Consider the following 19692-nt stretch of genomic DNA (forward strand, 5'->3'; position numbering starts at 1 on the left):
CGAACGAACAAATAAGAACAACGAATAAATGAATAAGAACAACGAATAAGAACAGAGAAGGAAATTATTATTTTATTTTTTTTGAGTTGAGATTTTAAACAAGGAAGTATGGGGTGAAAGACTGGGACAAAAACAAAGAACGAAAGTAATTGCAGCACAATCGACGGACCGCTGAGAGAAAAACAAAGCCTCAAGGTAGGACACGGTAGCCTACTAGGCCTCAAAATACGTGACACGAATTAACCGACGATTTTGTATACAGGTATGAAAAATTAAACCCAAGAATCTTATACACACCGAAAGATAGATACAGTTTCGGCAAAACGCAATTGTGAAAAATTACTTAACTTCGAAAGCGTGAGCGCATGGACAGCTTCGAAAAGACGTGACCTCGCCGACAAAGATCTCGCGAGATCTCCTGTTATGCTGTGTGTGTTGCGTGTTATGCTGTGTGTTGCACCTCAACGTAACTTGGTTCTTTGATTGTGGCAGACAATCGTGCGGGGTGGCACCACTCCAGAAACCGAGAGCTCGGTTCACAGCGTGTCTAGCCAGCTGGGCAGCCTGGCCGTATCCGTTGGAGACTCTACGGACAGCCCTCTGCGCCTGCGTGATGCACCTGAGAAAGGCAGGTATGGTAAGCGGCGGGTTCGCCAAGCTTTGACCACGTGCTCTGCCACTCATTCTCTGGTAATGAGGAAACGTACACATTAGGGCTCCATTTTGATTCGCTTTAGCGTTGAAGATGTGCGTGAGTGATATTAGTCTGGAAATAATGGAAATGTATGAGATGTGTGCATTATGAAGGGCAAAGTGGTTGAGTCTGACTGCTCCGCATCTACCGGCTCCTCAACTTGGTCCCCCAATGTGCACCGACCAAGCTAAACATCCCGTTATTGGTCAAGTTACGCTTTGTGATGCATCTCAAAAGCAAGGTGTTCTGATGCTCTTCATGTCATTCGATCTTTCAACATGAGCCACCTTTGCATTTATTATCCGTAATTTTTAGCAATCCGCTTCAGGAATCTTTTTTAATTTTGCCCAACTTAGCCTTGCAGTTTCATCACGCCATGATGAGGCATCATTAAATGTCCTCGCAGTCGTGCTTCTCAACAGGGCTCTGCCGTCCCACTTTCTATTCACTTTGAGTCAATTGGCCCTGCTCAGTCCTGGAATGTTAGCATCATGCTCATGGATGTGTCTGCTCTCCTCTTGCCAAAACCTTTCAAAGGGCTTCTGAGCACTCGTAACATACCGCTCGCAACTGAACTCTTTGGTTGAAATCTTCCCAACTCAGGCAGCAGGTGTGCTTGTGTGTTTCTGTGTTTCTGCTGCGCTCACACACCAACGTGTAGTTTTTGTACTGTGGAACTTGTGCGTCGTCGTTGTACTTTTGTGTGTAGTTGTTCCATAAAATGCAGACAGGGATCGAGATGCTTGTTTCGGTCAATTCCCAGCACCAATCCTTACATGATACTTGTACATGGATACATGCCCCATTATTTAACATTAAATTTAGCATTGCTACCTCAAGCCTCTGTAACCTGAGTGCCATACAGACCTACCACTAGAACGACCCCTTCGATACAGCAAGCGGAATCGGACCTGATATTGCATGCAGCTCATACTGGGAGGCATAGTGCCTTTAATTTCCTGAAGGACATGAACATAACGTGTCGGTTTTTTATTGCAACAATTATTATGTTACTAGCAATCTAACAACCACGGCCATTTTCACTGGGGATAGTCATTTGATTGCAGATTTTGTCCCAACAGCAATAAAAAAAATCCATAACCTTTGGGATGCCAGATTATTGCTCTGATGATGATGCCAGGAAGTTACAGGTGGGCAGCAAGACCATATGTCGCTCTTACCCATGGTCCACCCCGACATGTCACAAGTACGTGTCATTAAGATGTTCCGAAAACTGCAAGTTATCATCTAAGATGTCCCATTCCAATGGGTGTATTTTGTACCATGGCCTTGTCTGTCGACATACCGAGAATGCTGTGCATGGTTAAGGATCCTTAGCCCCTGTGCTTCTCCAGTTGCCGCTCCTGTCCCGAGCCACTGATTAATGGACAATCTCAGCAGCAGCAGGACTCCTCGCTCCACGTCCGCCTGGATGAGAACGTCTTTAAATGGCCTCCTGTGGAACGCAGAGATGAACGAAGTCCACCCTCTGACGCCTGGAAAGCAGCTCGTTGCATGGGTAAGTATCTGGAGGAACGGCATCAAATTAACTCACTCAAAGAGTTATGGTATAAAGATGCCAGAAGGGTGAAGAGAAGGCCAGAAGGATGAAAGGTGAAGTTGGGAAGGTTGGGTAGCATAGTTAATATGAGCAGGTAGGAGTATGTGCAGTTGGTATGGCATGAGAAATCAGGTAATGAAGTAATGATATGTAATTTTTTTTTGAAGTTCACCCTAAACAAGGCTGGAAGCCAGTAATTTGTTAAGGGCTACAAAGAAAAAGAAGAAGAGGAACAACTGGTAGAACCTTCGCCTAGTCCTGAAACAAGGAAAGCGATTCACAGGACCGCTGTGCAGTAATGATGTAAGAATGCCATCTTGCTTTAAAGAATGGAAAGAAAGGGGGAGGGGAGGACAGAGAGTTTTGAGAGGGGAGTTGAGGCTTTGAGGTGGGGGGAGGTTGAGAACATGTGATAGGGAGGCTGGGGTTGAGGACCTGGGGTAGGGAAGTGGTTTGAAAACGTGGAAATTGGGAAGGTGTTGAATCCCTGGGGATGGCTAGAGAAGTAGGGAGAGGGGATTGAGGGTGTTGGTTGACGACCTTGGGTTGGGAATGGTGGGTTGAGGACATGCAGGTTGGGGTTGAGGACAATTACAAATTCCTGCCCTAACTACTTCTGGGAAGGCAATGGCAAACCACCCAGTATAACCCTTGCCAAGAAATTGCGTTCGTAGCACCAACCGACAAAATCATCCTTATAAAGCATAAGCTTGAAAACAGGTACAACATAAACCTTTAAAACAAAAATACATTTCAGGTTCTGAAATATACAGACTTTTTTTTTTTTTGTACACTGAATCGAGGCTCGTGAAAGAGCTGACAACCGCGAGGGAAAGACAGCACAGGGGGACCACGAGGGAAAGACAGCACAGGGGGACCACGAGGGAAAGACAGTACAGGGGGACCATGAGGGAAAGACAGTACAGGGGGACCACGAGGGAAAGACAGCACAGGGGGACTGCGAGGGAAAGACAGGACAGGGGGACCGCGAGGGAAAGACAGTACAGGGGGACCGCGAGGGAAAGACAGCACAGGGGGACCGCGAGGGAAAGATAGCACAGGGGGACCGCGAGGGAAAGACAGCACAGGGGGACCGCGAGGGAAAGACAGTACAGGGGGACCGCGAGGGAAAGACAGCACAGGGGGACCGCGAGGGAAAGACAGCACAGGGGGACCACGAGGGAAAGACAGCACAGGGGGACCACGAGGGAAAGACAGCACAGGGGGACCGCGAGGGAAAGACAGCACAGGGGGACCGTGAGGGAAAGACAGCACAGGGGGACCGCGAGGGAAAGACAGCACAGGGGGACCGCGAGGGAAAGACAGTACAGAGGGACCGCGAGGGAAAGACAGCACAGGGGGACCACGAGGGAAAGACAGCACAGGGGGACCGCGAGGGAAAGACAGCACAGGGGGACCACGAGGGAAAGACAGCACAGGGGGACCACGAGGGAAAGACAGCACAGGGGGACCACGAGGGAAAGACAGCACAGGGGGAGCGCGAGGGAAAGACAGTACAGGGGGACCACGAGGGAAAGGCAGCACAGGGGGACCGCGAGGGAAAGACAGTACAGGGGGACCGCGAGGGAAAGACAGTACAGGGGGACCCCGAGGGAAAGACAGTACAGGGGGACCGTGAGGGAAAGACAGCACAGGGGGACCGCGAGGGAAAGACAGCACAGGGGGACCACGAGGGAAAGACAGCACTTGGGGACCATGAGGGAAAGACAGCACAGGGGGACCGCGAGGGAAAGACAGCACAGGGGGACCGTGAGGGAAAGACAGCACAGGGGGACCGCGAGGGAAAGACAGCACAGGGGGACCACGAGGGAAAGACAGCACTTGGGGACCATGAGGGAAAGACAGCACAGGGGGACCATGAGGGAAAGACAGCACAGGGGGACCGCGAGGGAAAGACAGTACAGGGGGACCGCGAGGGAAAGACAGCACAGGGGGACCGTGAGGGAAAGACAGTACAGGGGGACCGCGAGGGAAAGACAGTACAGGGGGACCACGAGGGAAAGACAGTACAGGGGGACCGCGAGGGAAAGACAGCACAGGGGGACCGCGAGGGAAAGACAGTACAGGGGGACCGTGAGGGAAAGACAGTACAGGGGGACCGCGAGGGAAAGACAGTACAGGGGGACCGCGAGGGAAAGACAGCACAGGGGGACCGCGAGGGAAAGACAAGACAGGGGGACCACAAGGGAAAGACAGCACAGGGGGACCGCGAGGGAAAGACAGCACAGGGGGACCGCGAGGGAAAGACAGCACAGGGGGACCGCGAGGGAAAGACAGCACAGGGGGACCGCGAGGGAAAGACAGCACAGGGGGACCGCGAGGGAAAGACAGTACAGGGGGACCGCGAGGGAAAGACAGTACAGGGGGACCGTGAGGGAAAGACAGTACAGGGGGACCGTGAGGGAAAGACAGTACAGGGGGACCGCGAGGGAACGACAGCACTTGGGGACCGTGAGGGAAAGACAGTACAGGGGGACCGCGAGGGAACCATGGTTAATATCTATCTATAATTCCAGTAATCTCTGTCTGTCTGTCTGTACGTTTGTTTGTCTGTGACCGCTGTTTCTCGACAACCACGGGTCCGATATACTTTTAACTTGCCAGGTATATTGCTGGGGACCCGAGGATGTGCCTTTTCAAGGTTTCATATTAATCGGACAATTACTTACCGAGCTATGTCCAAAAAACGATTCAACCAATCAGAGAGCAGCGAACGATCGCGTGTGCCGGCGTTGCGAATGGACCAAACCATTCCATGTAAATAGAGGGGGGGGGGTTCTGTGGTCGTTGCGAATGGACGAAACCATTTCATGTAAATAGAGGGGGGGGATTGTCACTGTACTCGCAAGCCGTTCGCCGTTCGCTTTGGCGTTGCGAATGGACCAAACCATTTCATGTAAATAGAGGGGGGGGATATAATTTTAGATAGATATATAGTACGGGCATATATATAGTACGGGCATGCCCTAGTGATTCTAATTTTAAATCTTTTTGCATTTTAAAAACTTGATAATCAGATTATCACTTTGTTTCATATTCCACTACATGAATTGCTGGGATTCTAAGAGTTAAATGTTGGATCTTTGTGTCAAAATATGCTCTAGCCTGTTGATTGTGTTATGTAAGCTAAGAAATAAGACCATACGATCTATTTCTTCCAGATCGTTGGAAGAACGCAGAAGTGACACCTCTTCCAAAGTCACAACCATTGCCTTTATGGGAATTGAGACCAATAACACTGACGAGCTACCTCGCAAAAGTTGCAGAATCATTTATTGCAAAATGGCTCCTCAAAGACATTTAAAAAAAATTGATCCTAATCAGTACGGTAATCAAAGAAAACTATCAACTTGTCATTATCCAATAGGAATGCTTCATCAGCAATATAAAAATGCCGACAATCCAAAATCAATATCCACCGTAGTTCTTACAAATTTTTCAAAAGCCTTCTATCGAATTGATCATAATGTTCTGGTTTGTAAATTGATTCACCTTGGAGTACGCCCATAAGGTGTGGGAACGCGGAGGTTCAATACCCGGTCTTTCTGGCCGCGTGTCTCGAAGCTATTTGGGTTTAGTGACCAGCAACCCTTCAGCGCGTGGCTAGGAGACTGGCGATTGAAGTTGCTTCGCAACCCGTCGACCACGAATTTAGTCGCAGTCGGCGGCCTGTGGATTCGGGGTCTGAGAGGAAACGGGGTCAAATTTTATAATTTTTAATATTTCCCTTCTATTTGAAACACGCCATGTTTGTTTGTTAATTTTACATTTTTTTGTGAATTCACGATTTGAATTTTATGTATTGTTGCGGTTTTGCAATAAAGGCAGACCCCCTAGAGTTAATTGCACGACAACATGTAGCCTGCAGTAGTCAGTTATTTCTTATTAAATGTGAAGATTAGCTCCCTTCCCATTGTGTAATAATTAAAGGAAATATACGTTGAGTTAGGCAGGATTCCAACCCCCCTCGTACTAGTGAAAGATGTGCAAGGAAGCGTGGCTAAAAATACAGTCCACGTGATCAACCGCGGCTATGGTGGCCGTGGTTAACAGAAACCCCCACGTCACCAGCAGGCGACCAATCAGGTCGAGTCTACGTCACCAGCAAGCGACCAATGAGGGGTCGTGGACACGTCACTGGCAGGCAACCAATGGTGGATTGTAAAACCTCCCCTTGGACTTGGCATTTAATATGGAATATTTTTTTTTCTTCTTGACTTGGGTTTACTTTCTGAACTCAGTATATCAATCTGGTGAGTTTTTTTTACCCTTCGGTGATGTCTTTGTTGAAAGAACCATGTCACTGAATGTCTTTCGCAGCAAGAAGTCAATAACAGGATAATATCACAGGTGGCGTGACAAAATGTAAGGACAGGTACATTTGACGATTGGCTTCACAATCGGGTATACAAGGGTTGTTGCGTTCTGTATTAGTGGAAAACAACTGCTGCACATCTACAAAAGTTATTGCCACTTCCTCTGGAGATGGTCCGTCAACTTGACAATGCTGTTTGTCATGGAGTGGTGGCTTTACGAAATTCTGGCATGAAACAGCGTGCTATTGCTCGGCAGTATGGCATCACTCAAGGTCAGGTGTCAAAGATCCTGAAACGAAATGCTCAGAGGGGTGTCCCTACTCCAATACCGAGGCCAGGACGTCCACGCAGAACCACAAGGAGAGATGATCGCCAGCTGCACCGGTTAGTCTGCAATGGCCGTACCAAGTCAGCTAATCGGCGTAGGGCTGAGTGGCATCAACTGACAAATGTGCCTGTATCCAGAAGGCTAGTCAACCAACGACTGGTTCAAGCAGGCTATCGTGCCAGGCGTCCCCTGAGAAAGCCACGCCTGACCAGACAACACAGCCAGCGCCGATTGCAGTGGGCCAGAGAGCACCGTCAATGGCAGCCAGGACACTGGAATCACGTGACCTTCAGTGATGAGTCTAGATTTCTGGTCTATCGTCAAGATGGCCACGTCCGAGTGCACAGACAAGTGCATGAAGCCCACAACGAAGATTGTATAGTGCCAAGAGTCCAAGCTGGAGGTGGTGGGGTGACCGTTTGGGCTGCTTTTCATGCAGGGGGGCAAAACTGACCTGGCTGTTCTGAATGGAAACCTGAACCAGTTCAAGTACAGGGTCATTCTGGAAGAAACATTGCTTCCATTTGCTCGTGCAGCCTTTCGAGGAAACTTTGTCTTCCAAGATGACAATGCACGGCCTCATCGTGCTCGCATGATCCAACACTTTCTTGCTGAACGTGGTGTAGAGCATATGGAGTGGCCTGCCATGTCCCCGGATATGAATCCGATAGAGAACTTGTGGGCAGAATTAACGCATCAAATCGACAACTTGGACCAGCAGCCTACCTCTGTGCGTGAATTGCAGCAGACTATTGTCACTGCATGGCAAGGGATTCCTGTCCAAACCTTGGCAAATCTCGTGAACAGCATGCCTCAACGTGTACGTGCTCTCCTGAATGCTCGTGGAGGTTACACGAAGTACTGAACTGTAATTTTACTGTCCGTAATCCCAGTCATAATTTAGCTTTTGTTTTTGTTGAAATTTTTTTTGGCTAATGTGCAAAATAAAGAGATACTTCTGGAAAACTTACAGAAGTTTAACACAGTACTGTCCGTGAATTGAGTTCGATATCAGTTTACATCACTTTCGAGGATCAATTTATTTGCTTCGAAATGTCAAATGTGGTTTTTGTTTCTTTTAAACGTCACATTAACATAATCTAGAATAATTTAAACATAATTCCAATGAACTTTTGGTTCTAAGTCATCTTGAAAAGTAAGTTGACCCCCACAAAAAAAAATTCCATATTAAATGCCAAGTCTGTAAATGGGACAGAAATTGTTTTTGATTGAGGAAAAGCCTTTAAATGTGTGTGCAATGGAGCCTTGTATTTAGTATCCATTGTGCACTTAGGTTACTTTATTTAATCCCAATAATTTGACTGCAAACCGTTTGATGCTGGACGTTTGAATGAGGGGTGGAGTTGTGGGCACCAATGTGAGCTGGTGTGTTGTTTATAAGGTACCACACTCACATATGATCTTGCTTTGCGTACTGTAGATTGATGAATGTCTGTGAGCTGAAGTGAATTTGTGTCACCACCTTCCTTTTGAATTCCACCTAACCAACCAATACCGTCTTGTTGTTTTCACCACCATCATCATTTCCTGAAGCATTGCAGGTGTCTCCAAGGGGTCAAAGTGTGATGCTACGGAACCGAGAAGGATTGGGCTTTGCCCCTGGTCTTGATCGCAGGCCGAGTTCCTCATTTCACTATCGCAACCCCAACGGTGCTGTCGCCCAGCGGGAGCGACCAAAGTCGGGCCCAAACCCGGACAGGCCGTCCTTTGGCGAGGGGCGCCTCCTCCAGCCTGGAGTACCACTTTTACGAATAGATCCTTGGGAAGATAACCGGCCCACTGAGACGCATGCTTTTTTGCCTCCGTACTCGGCTCCGCCGATGGCCGCCGCCTCGCTGCATCCACGGCACCACGGTGTTGAGGCCTGGCTTAGGACTCTCGAAATACATGGCATCACACCTCCTCCAAGATTTTCTCCAGACCCACCTCAAATGTTCTTCCCCAACCTGGATGCTTCGCCACAATGCTGTGCGGCTCCAACGCAGAGGTCTGCTTTACAAGTTCCAAGTCCTTTAGTACCTTTATTATCTCCTGGAGTGCCTGATGGGGTGCCACCAGTGGGTCCATTATCACCATTCAACAATTATCACAGGCAACAGTAAGTTTGACCCCCCCCCCCCCCCCCCCCGCCCCACTCATTACTTGAAATGTAGAAGGTTGGTTTTAAAAGTAAAATTAAGGCTTTTGGTTGTAAATTGAGTTGTTTGTAGATTTTTTTCAGATTATTGGATACGTAAATACTTTGACATTTGTTTCTGTTTGAATGGCTCACCATTGCTATATACCTGAATCATTAATATTGTTACGGTATTGGTACACGCGCCGGGCTCCCAAGGTGCGTACTCAGACCCGCCGCCACGACCGACGTGGCCTGGCAGGTTGTTAAGCAACCGCGGATGCCGGTTGGGGACAAGGTCCTCTCGCCTTTTATGTTGTTACCTGTCAGTTATCATATGACCTCAACGAAGGACCCTGTCCTTGGTGTTGACCCGTCTTCTGACTATAAATATGGTTGAGCAAACCAAGGGTAAATGCTGGCTAAGCACTACCCAAGCGAAACAGTGGGGCAAAACTCCCGTCTATCCACTACGTACACGCTATGTCAGATCAATGAAAGAAAGGACGTGAATGAGGCAGATTGAAAGGAGATCAATTATTTATTTACATACACACACAAGCTGGCAATCATCAAACACATATTTACAAGCAAAAGGAAACAGACATGGATTCTGAGCAGACTTGTGCCTAAAACGTATTCCCCTCTTATAAACACTTACATAGTCAAAAAACATGGTGCCAGCATTTATTTTACGAAGAAGGAGATGAGAAGAACAGAAAGAAACCTTGATCCCCCATCCAAAACCTTAATCTTTTCTACTAACGTTGATTCACCCCAGATCCACTTTTTTGAACTGCAGAATTCTTTCCTGGAAGTTCCAGCAGCGTCCATGTGTTTTATACCTCTCCCACCCCACACCCCCCCTTCCCATGCCTCCCCCCCCCCAAGCCCTCTCCCTCCCACAGATCTCCCGATGTCCCTGTTCTCTCCTGTTGTACTTGTGTGCTTCCCTCTCTCTCCCCATCTTGTCTCCCGCTCCCTTTATTATATGTTTTATGTGTCCGTTTATGTTTTTTTGTCATTAATGTTAGCTCTAACATGAGCCTCGATCTTGTGTGTGTATATATATATATATATATATATATATATATGTATGTATATATATATATATATATATATATATATATATATATATATATATATATATATATATATATATATATAATTATATATATATATATATATATATATATATATATATATATATATATATATATATATATATATATATATATATATATATATATATACATACATATATATATATATATATATATATATATATATATACAGTCACGTGAAAAAGTAAGTACACCCCATGTAAAGTTTTGACTTTTTCAACATATTTCAACATACAGCTATTTGATCTTCATTTCAACAATATTAATAGATAAAGGTGATATAATATAACAAATATCATGAAACATTTACATTTTGTAGTCCATTGTATAATTTAAATAAACATAAATGCAAATTTCGCATGTGGAAAAAGTAAGTACACCCTTGGCTCTAATGGGTGGTATTGCCCCCTTTGGCAGAAACAACCTCAAGTAGGCATTTCTTATAACCGTCGACCAGTCTCTGACATCGTGCCTGGTGTTGGCTTAGCAGTTAGGGTGCCGGCTTGGGATCCTAGGATCCTGGGTTCGAATCCCGGTCGATCGCTGAATTAACGCCAGGGGTGGTTGACTCAGCCTGTCATCCTTCCGAGGTCGGCAAATTGAGTTCCAGCTTGCTGGGATGAATGATCATGGTGTGTATCCTGATTTAGAATAGGTACACCGTATCCCTGCGCATCGTAAGAGGCGACCAAGGGTTGGCATCAGGAAGGGCATCCGGCCATAAAAACATTGCCTCAAACAAGGAACCATGATTGTGATGGGGCCCGCAAGGCTAACCCCTGCTCTAGCGGGGAAAATGGCCTTAAAACGATCATTCATTCATTCATTCAGTCTCTGACATCGACTGGGAGAAGTTTTTGCCCACTCCTCCATGCAGAATTATTTCAGCTGTGCGATGTTTGAGGAGTTTCTTGCATGCACAGCTCGTTTCAAATCCCCCCACAACATCTCGATCGGATTTAGATCTGGGCTTTGACTTGGCCATTCCAGAACCCTCCATTTCTTTCTTTTCAGCCATTCCTTGGTGGATTTACTGGTATGTTTAGGGTCATTGTCATGTTGCAAGGTCCACCTTCGGTTGACCTTCAACTTCCGACAGATGGCCTCACATTATCCTCAAGCACCCTCTGGTACAATGAAGAATTCAAAGTGGATTATAAGATGGTGAGCTGCCCAGGCCCTGATGCAGCAAAGCTGCCCCAAACCACAATATTTCCACCACCACGCTTTACAGTTGGTATCAGGTTCTTGTGGTCAAATGCTGTCTTTGGTTTTCGCCAAACATGTCTTCTGGTACTGTGGCCAAATAGCTCTACCTTTGACTCATCTGTCCAGAGCACATTGTTCCAGAAGTGCTGGTCTTTGCCGAGGTGTTCATTGGCAAACTTTAGTCTTGCCCTGATGTTCTTTCTGGACAGCAAAGGTTTCCTCCTGGCACACCTCCCATGTAGATCAAATTTGTGCAGCCTCTTTATAATGGTAGACTCGTGCACTTTGACATCAACAGTGGCAAGAGCTACCTGTAGGTCCCGTGATGACATTCTGGGGTTCTTAGAGACTTCTTTCAGCATCTTGCGGTCTGCTCTCGGGCTGAACTTGCTGAGGCGGCCTGGCCTGAACAAAGTTGGCAGTTGTTTGGAATCTTCTCCACTTGTAGATGATCTTCCAGACAGTCGAATGATTGATTTCAAATTGTTTGGAGATCGTTTTAAATCCCTTCCCAGACTCGTAGGCATCTATAACCTTCTTTCTGAAGGCCTCAGAGAGCTCTTTTGATCTAGGCATGGTGACGCCGCACACTTCAACAACAAAGAACAAACCAAACTAAATGTCTGAGGTTTAAATAAGACAGGTTCCTCCAAGATCCTCTCGAACGATGTTCTAATCATTTGCACCTGAGCTGGTGCACCTGATTCTAATTTTAGGTATTTGAAGTAGTGATAAATGTAGGGGTGTACTTACTTTTTCCACATGCAAAATTTGCATTTATGTTTATTTAAATTATACAATAGACGACAAAATGTAAATGTTTCATGACATTTGTTATATTATATCACCTCTATCTTTCAATATTGTTGAAATGAAGATCAAATATCTGTATGTTGAAATATGTTGAAATTGTCAAAACTTTACATGGGGTGTACTTGCTTTTTCACGTGACTGTATGTATGTATATATATATATATATATATATATATATATATATATATATATATATATATATATATATATATATATATATATATATATATATATATATATATATATATATATATATGTATATATGTATATATATGTATATATGTATATATGTATATATATGTATATATGTATATATATATGTATATATGTATATATATGTATATATGTATATATATATATATATATATATATATATATATATATATATATATATATATATATATATACAGTGGAACCTTGACTTACGAGTGCCCCAACTTACGAGTTTTTCGAGATACGAGCCGTCGCTCCGGCAGTTTATTGCTTTGAGATGCGAGCCGAGATCCGAGTTACGAGCTTTCGCCACCCGGTCACGTGGTTATCTTGCCGTTCAAGTACAGTACGTATCTCTGTCATATAGCGCTGCATTTTTTTTTTCGCATTTTGGTTATTTCGAGTTCACGCCGCCAGGTGGGTTCTGGTCACGTGGTTATCTTGCCGTTCAAGTACAGTACGTATCTCTGTCGTATAGCGATGCATTTTAGTTTTCGCATTTTGGTTATTTCGAGTTTACGCCGCCAGGTAGGTTCTGGTCACGTGGTTATCTTGCCGTTCAAGTACAGTACGTATCTCTGTCGTATAGCGATGCATTTTAGTTTTTGCATTTTGGTTATTTCGAGTTTACGCCGCCAGGTAGGTTCTGGTCACGTGGCTATCTTGCCGTTCAAGTACAGTACGTATCTCTGTCGTATAGCGCTGCATTTTAGTTTTCGCATTTTGGTTATTTCGGAAAATTTCATGTTCATGTCGAACATTTCATGTTCATGTTCATGTTTTCATGTTCATGCCATGCCAGGCCACAACTTGTTCAGAGTGCCGGCGATAGCTCGCCTTCTCTTTGTGGAAAACACGGTGAGATCCTTAACATCCAACAACTAATGGGACGCAAACGGGGCGCCCAGTTTAGCGGTACACACATTGATGAATCACCCTGCCTGTGATTCACCCATGACAGGTTATAGCTGGGTCGGGATTCAAACCCAGGCTGGACAGTTTAGACTTTAGAGTCAAGTGTGCGTACCTCCAGTCCAGGCCATCCTGCCAACTTGTATGCTGCATACAGGTGAAATATAAAGCGCGAGATATTTTTATATATACTGTATATTTTAAAAAAAATTGGTGTGGTTTTTGGCGGGCTGGAACGGATTAATAGCATTTCAATGCATTTCAATGGGGAAATTTGATTTGAGATACGAGCAATTTGAGTTACGAGCTCGGTCACGGAACGAATTAAACTCGTAAGTCAAGGTTCCACTGTATATATATATATATATATATATATATATATATATATATATATATATATATATATATATATATATATATATATTGTTACGGACCGTGGATAAGATGTTGATTTGCCGAGCGGATGGCGCCGCGGCCCTAACAGTTACCCCGACTAACCCGATTCCTGAACGTTGGCCAAAATCGTGCCACAGATATTCAATATGGAAAAGACAAAAGCGACACGGATGTGAAGGAGAAGAAGACAGAAGTAGGGAATACGAATATAATTTATTTACTATTTACAACCAAAAGTAACCGAGGAAGAAGGAAGGATAATAAAATAATTTACAGAAGAACTCAGAGACACAGTGAAAATCGCTAGCTTACCTACAGTCTTAATTAACCCAGGGACAAGACAAACAGAACAAACTCACGTACACGAATGGGGAAATTGCAGGCAGGAATGACAGGAGGTGGGTGGCTGGAGGGGGAGGAAGGCACGGAGCTGGCTGAAGCTTGATCCCGCACGGGATGTCGGGCTGGACCTCGACGGCCGCCGATGCCACCGATCCTGTCATGTGCGCGGGGTAACGGGTCGGAGCTGCTTGGTGGATCCAAGCTGCTGGTGGGGGGTCTGGCGTGACGGGTTCTCTCTCCCTCTTTCACAAACTCCAGGACTCTTTCTCTCTTTCTTAGTCCAACCCAGTCCAACAACTTCCTCTCTTGCTTGGTCCAACTCTTAGTCCCACTCTTCCTCTCTTGCTTAGTCCAACAACAACTTTCAGGCTTTTTGCGCGCGCTCTATATAGCGCCTCAGGCGATCAAGCCGCTGGTGTCCAGGACACGCCCATCGGTGGGCTCGCCTCGGCCCTGATTGGTCGGCACGGCCCTCTGGCTCCGCCCTTGATGACAATGGGCGGGCACGCCCAAGAGTCGGCAGCTCCTCCCCCTTCTTCTCCAAGCCGACCTCGTGGCGAATGGAGTCGCGGAGGGAACAGTTGGCAATTGTTGGAAGGGGAATGTGAATGAAAAAGGGGATCTATTCTTATTTCACTTGGTGCAATGGAGTATTTCAATTAATGGAAGACACAGCCTTACACTAATCTATCTATAATTCCACTAATCTCTGTGTGTATGTTTGTTTGTATGTTTGTCTGTGACCGCTGTTTCTCGACAACTACCGGTCCGATATACTTGAAACTTGCCAGGTATATTGCTGGGGACCCGAGGATGTGCCTTTTCAAGGTTTTAAATTAATCGCAGAAGTAGTTACCGAGCTATGTCCAAAAAACGATTCAACCAATCAGAGAGCAGCGAGCTATCACGTGTGCCGAACGTGGCGAACAGACTCTGCCTCGGATGGCACATTTGAGAGCGTATTCATTTATTTCCCGTCGGCAAACTATGTTGGCGCTATGTTGGCGTTAAACTATGTTTTAAAACTAATTAAAACTAATTTGCGATTCTTTCGCTTTGCGATGCGATTTGCGATTGCGTTAAACTCGCTCGGGCGTTAAACTATGTTTTAAAACTAATTAAAACTAATTTGCGATTCATTCGCTTTCCTGCGCATTTGTGCACGCGATGGCGATTTCTTTACCAAACTCCGCAAGCGCCAAGCCGTTAGCTTTGGACCAAACCATTGCATGTAAATAGAGGGGGGGGGGATTGTCACCGTACTCGCAAGCCGTTCGCTTTGGACCAAACCATTTCATGTAAATAGAGGGGGGGGATTGTCACCGTACTCGCAAGCCGTTCGCTTTGGACCAAACCATTTCATGTAAATAGAGGGGGGGGGATTGTCACCGTACTCGCAAGCCGTTCGCTTTGGACCAAACCATTGCATGTAAATAGAGGGGGGGGATATACTTTTAGATATATATATAGTACGGGCATGCCCTAGTACACATAATAAGGATATAACTGTCAACAAGGGGGAAATCTATGATTGGCTGACGTGATTGTTTATGACCTAATTACGGGACGCCCTTTGACCTTTATCTATCTATAATTCCAGTAATCTCTGTGTGTGTGTATGTGTGTGTGTATGTGTGTGTGAAGAAGCAGCTCTTCGTTTGCAAAAGAAGTCCACAAATAGCCTGAAATGACGCAGCTTTTATTAAAAACCAACTTATACAGATCCGGAGGAGACAGACATCTACAGCAAGAACCAGCTTCATGCCACGTCTAGCCTTCCTGGAAACGCATTGATTCTCATTCACTTATATAGGAATACAATTATCAGAAAATCTCTGAGAGAACAAAGCGACTGGCGAGAGTCCCTCACCGTCATCCTAGCCCCCACCGTCATCCGCTCTGTCATTCGGGGGAGTCAGCCCTTCCTTATCATTCGGACCAGATATAGTTTCAAAAGCTCCGAGGTGACGAAAAATGTAACTCACAGAGAGAAGAGTGCATGCTTGGCCAGATAAGACCATGCTTGGCCAGCCAGATAAGACCATAAAATATATGGGTTTGTTCACATGAGTAATTCAAAGCATGTTTATACAGAGTCAAGCGTCGCTGTGATTAATACAAAATATATATGGTTTTAACGATAGGTTTATGTCTGCAATCTAATCATTCTACTAGCGTTACACAAAATCACGCGCATGTGAGCGTGATTTTACGACCGGCCTTATCTAGCCTCGAAAAAGCACACGTATACAATTGTCCAGCACGACCGAAGCGAGCCTTTCCTCATTTTAAACACAAACTGAAGCATGTTTATTGTAATTCAGGCGCCGCTATGATTATATGGAATATAATTAATGTTTTTTAAGTTTATATCTGCAATTCGAGCATTCTACTTGAAACTACACATTCCACGCGCGTATAAACGTCCGCCAGCCCGCGGCTCGAGGCGCCATCTGCGGACCGAATCAGAGAATTTATGACCGGGCTTTATCTTGCATCGAGAGGGCACATGGAGGACGAGCCATCCGTCCAGCACGAAATGCATCGAGTACTTTCCCATTTATCCCCAGCAAAGCGAAAACCCCTTTATTTACTTATGTAAAACATTAAGCAACATTTTAGATCAAAACATATTATTCGACCGACGTTTTATACAGAATTCTAAGAAATAACGAATCTACGACTTGACATTCCTTCCTCTTGTCTCGTCGAGACAAAGTATCTTAAGAGACAACGTGCCACATCGGGCTTTATTGAAAAATAATTGTGTAATGCGGGTATTGAAAAAATAATTGTGTAATGCGGGTATCTCCCAAGGGCATATCGTGCGCCCAAAGCGCCTCGCCCGTGCATTTGGCGAGCGTGTCGTGCGGTGCGTGCTTGGAACCTGAGGGCTCAGAACATGAAAGTCCATTAACGTTTCGGATCCACAACGAAGGTGTCTGGTCCAGATGAGGTTCTGCTCCGCCAGAGGGCCACCACCTCCCCTGCGGAACTTGCTCCCCCCACCCTTTGCAGACTCAGTCCTTGCAGATCTTCGAAGTTAATCAACGGTCATGCCCATGAGGTCCCTCACGTGCTGCTGTTCTGGGGAATACAAAATGTCGTCAGTATCTTGTGTCTCAATTTCCTGATCAGGGTACAGAGCGTAAAAATCCGATTCACTTGAAGCATTTGAACTTAAAACATTTGGAGAAAAGAGAGGGACTTCCTTTATGTCAAAGTCTCCCTTGGGGGCCTGGTCGGCTTGCGGGTCTAGGATATCCACGTCGGGTCCCTCGACCGCCAGACCCAGCGTCGCAATCAGATCCATAGTTGGGTCGGAAGGGGGCGTGCAGCTGTCAGCTTGTAATACATAAGCAGCGTTAGCCAGTACACGCAAGGGGTTTATAGCACAAGTATCACAGTCATCACAGACACCGTTACAGGCAGCAGCCAGTTCCCACATGGGATCCACACAAGTATCACAGTCGTCACAAAATTCAATACAATTTTCTGGAGCGCTGGTCGCAACTGCCTTGTTGAAGGACCCATTCAGGTCGACGGCCTCTGTGGTCAGAGCCATAGTCGTTGTCGGCGGCTTCTTCACTTTCCATCCTGTAAAATACTTTCTCATACAGAGGAGGACTAGAGATTTCATTAGTGCCCCCCAAATTACTACCCCGATTATCACAGCCAGTGCGGTCAATAACCACTTCACTATGGTTCCCGTCCATCCCTGGAACCAGTCAGTGAGCCAGCTAAATTTATAAGAGTTCTCGCGCGCGATCCGATCGATTGTCAGGGCGTGGCTAGTTTCCCTTAGTCTCACTATTGCGGCTGACACTCCTTCAGATGGATCGGGTATGTAAGTGCAACATTTTCCCTCTATAATTCCGCATACCCCTCCTTTCTCTGCCAAGAGCATGTCCAAAGCCACCCGATTCTGCATCACCATTGTACGCATGTGAATCACCGTATCCAATAGTATGTCATGAGCCGTAGCGGTGTCGTTTGCCACCTTTTCTAGGGCCAAAGCCAATTTATCTATCCGGAAACTATCCATGACTGTGCCCGCTCCTGGGAAGAAGAAACCAAACACCTTTTCCCAATTTCCTAATCCACTTTTTTCAAGTGGATCCAATTTTATCCAATATTCAATTTTTAAATTCAATCCCATTTAATCCAGTCCAATTCAAATTAAATTCAATCCTTCTCTCAGCATCCCATTACCTGTTTCCAACATCAATAAAAATAAAATTATAAAATTAATAAAAATCAATCATCTCAAATCTCAAATCAAATCAAAAAATCAATCAAAATCATAAAAATCAATAATATAATAAAAATAAACGAAAATTACTTCAGCTAGAGTTTCAACTAGAATTAACACAAACAAACCACCATTAACCTCCATTAACACAAACAAACCACCATTAACCTCCATTAACCTCCCCCTATTATTTATTTATTTTCACGAATAAACAAATAATAGAAATAACCTGGTCTACTTCCAATTTCAATTCTGGTCAGTTCTGGTGTCTGGTCACACACAATGTTTTCCTCACCCACTGTGATTCGCTCAAAATAGATTCTCACTGTTATGTCTGAAATTCGTCTCATGAAAACCCATTCAAGAGTCCGGTGTAACAGACAGCCAAACACATAGACACGCCGAAGACCCCAGGGTACCCATCAAACTAGCTTGTCCCCAGATCCACAACACAGCGAAACATGTAACTTTACTAAAACTAGAACGGGCACTCGGTAGAGCGCATACCTTCGCCGCAGCTACTTTTGTTGCCAAAATAAAAGACTACAAGATCTGTGTAGCAAAGCCACACCTACGTTGTCATGCGGGAAGATTTGTTTCAAATTAAACCATTCTATCCCGCCAAAAGTTTGATATTGTAATCACATCCATGACCTTTTCATGACCTTGACCTTGACCTTTGACCCGATTGATTCCAAAATCTAATCAAATGGTTCCCGGATAATAACCTATCATCCCACCAAATTTCATGCGAATCGGTTGAATACCTTTTGAGTTATGCGAATAACATACACATACACACACACACACATACAGACATACAAATAAATACACAGCGATCAAAACATAACCTTCCGCTTTTGCGAAGGTAATAATCACTTACTCATAACTAATACTCATAATAACTCATAATTACTTATGTAATTACTCATGCCAATACTTACTTAAAATAATGTAATATCCCAATCTTCACCCCCTATGCAAATCGAAGCACCCCGGACAATCCACAACCAATATCAACCACTGTAGCCGCCTTCCCGACTCCAGGCAGCCACACACAGCCACATACATCTCCATCCACGTCACACAAGACAACAGCCAACGAGTGTGTCCACCACACAGAAACCTTTGGCAATGCAACAACCGAACTCCCAGACAACCAACAACAAAACCCAATCCATCTCCATGGCTCATCAAGCAGTTCCAACTTAATCCAGCTTCACATACCGATTTCCCCAAAAACTCGTGAAACTTCACCCCCATTCTGGAAAAACCCTGGACTAAACCCTGACACCCTAAATAACTTCAGACCCATCTCCAACCTACCCTTTCTGTCAAAAGTTTTGGAACGTGCTGTGGCCACTCAACTCAAAC

The 19692-nt window shown here is 45.2% G+C and overlaps 1 protein-coding gene across 3 annotated transcripts in view; it reads left to right on the top strand.

The window, feature by feature from the left end:
* LOC137436848 (serine/threonine-protein kinase PAK 4) overlaps positions 1-19692 on the top strand; it is a 177980-nt gene that overhangs the window by 35286 nt on the left and 123002 nt on the right. For all 3 annotated transcript variants that reach the window (XM_078787143.1, XM_078787142.1, XM_078787144.1), the window contains exons 3-5: positions 493-632; positions 2050-2213; positions 8475-9039. In XM_078787143.1, the coding sequence (XP_078643269.1) occupies positions 493-632; positions 2050-2213; positions 8475-9039 (869 nt within the window). The remainder of the gene's footprint in view (positions 1-492; positions 633-2049; positions 2214-8474; positions 9040-19692) is intronic.

Source organism: Myxine glutinosa, chromosome 11, assembly GCF_964187855.1.
Source record: "Myxine glutinosa chromosome 11, kmMyxGlut1.1, whole genome shotgun sequence".
Lineage (NCBI taxonomy): Eukaryota > Metazoa > Chordata > Myxini > Myxiniformes > Myxinidae > Myxine > Myxine glutinosa.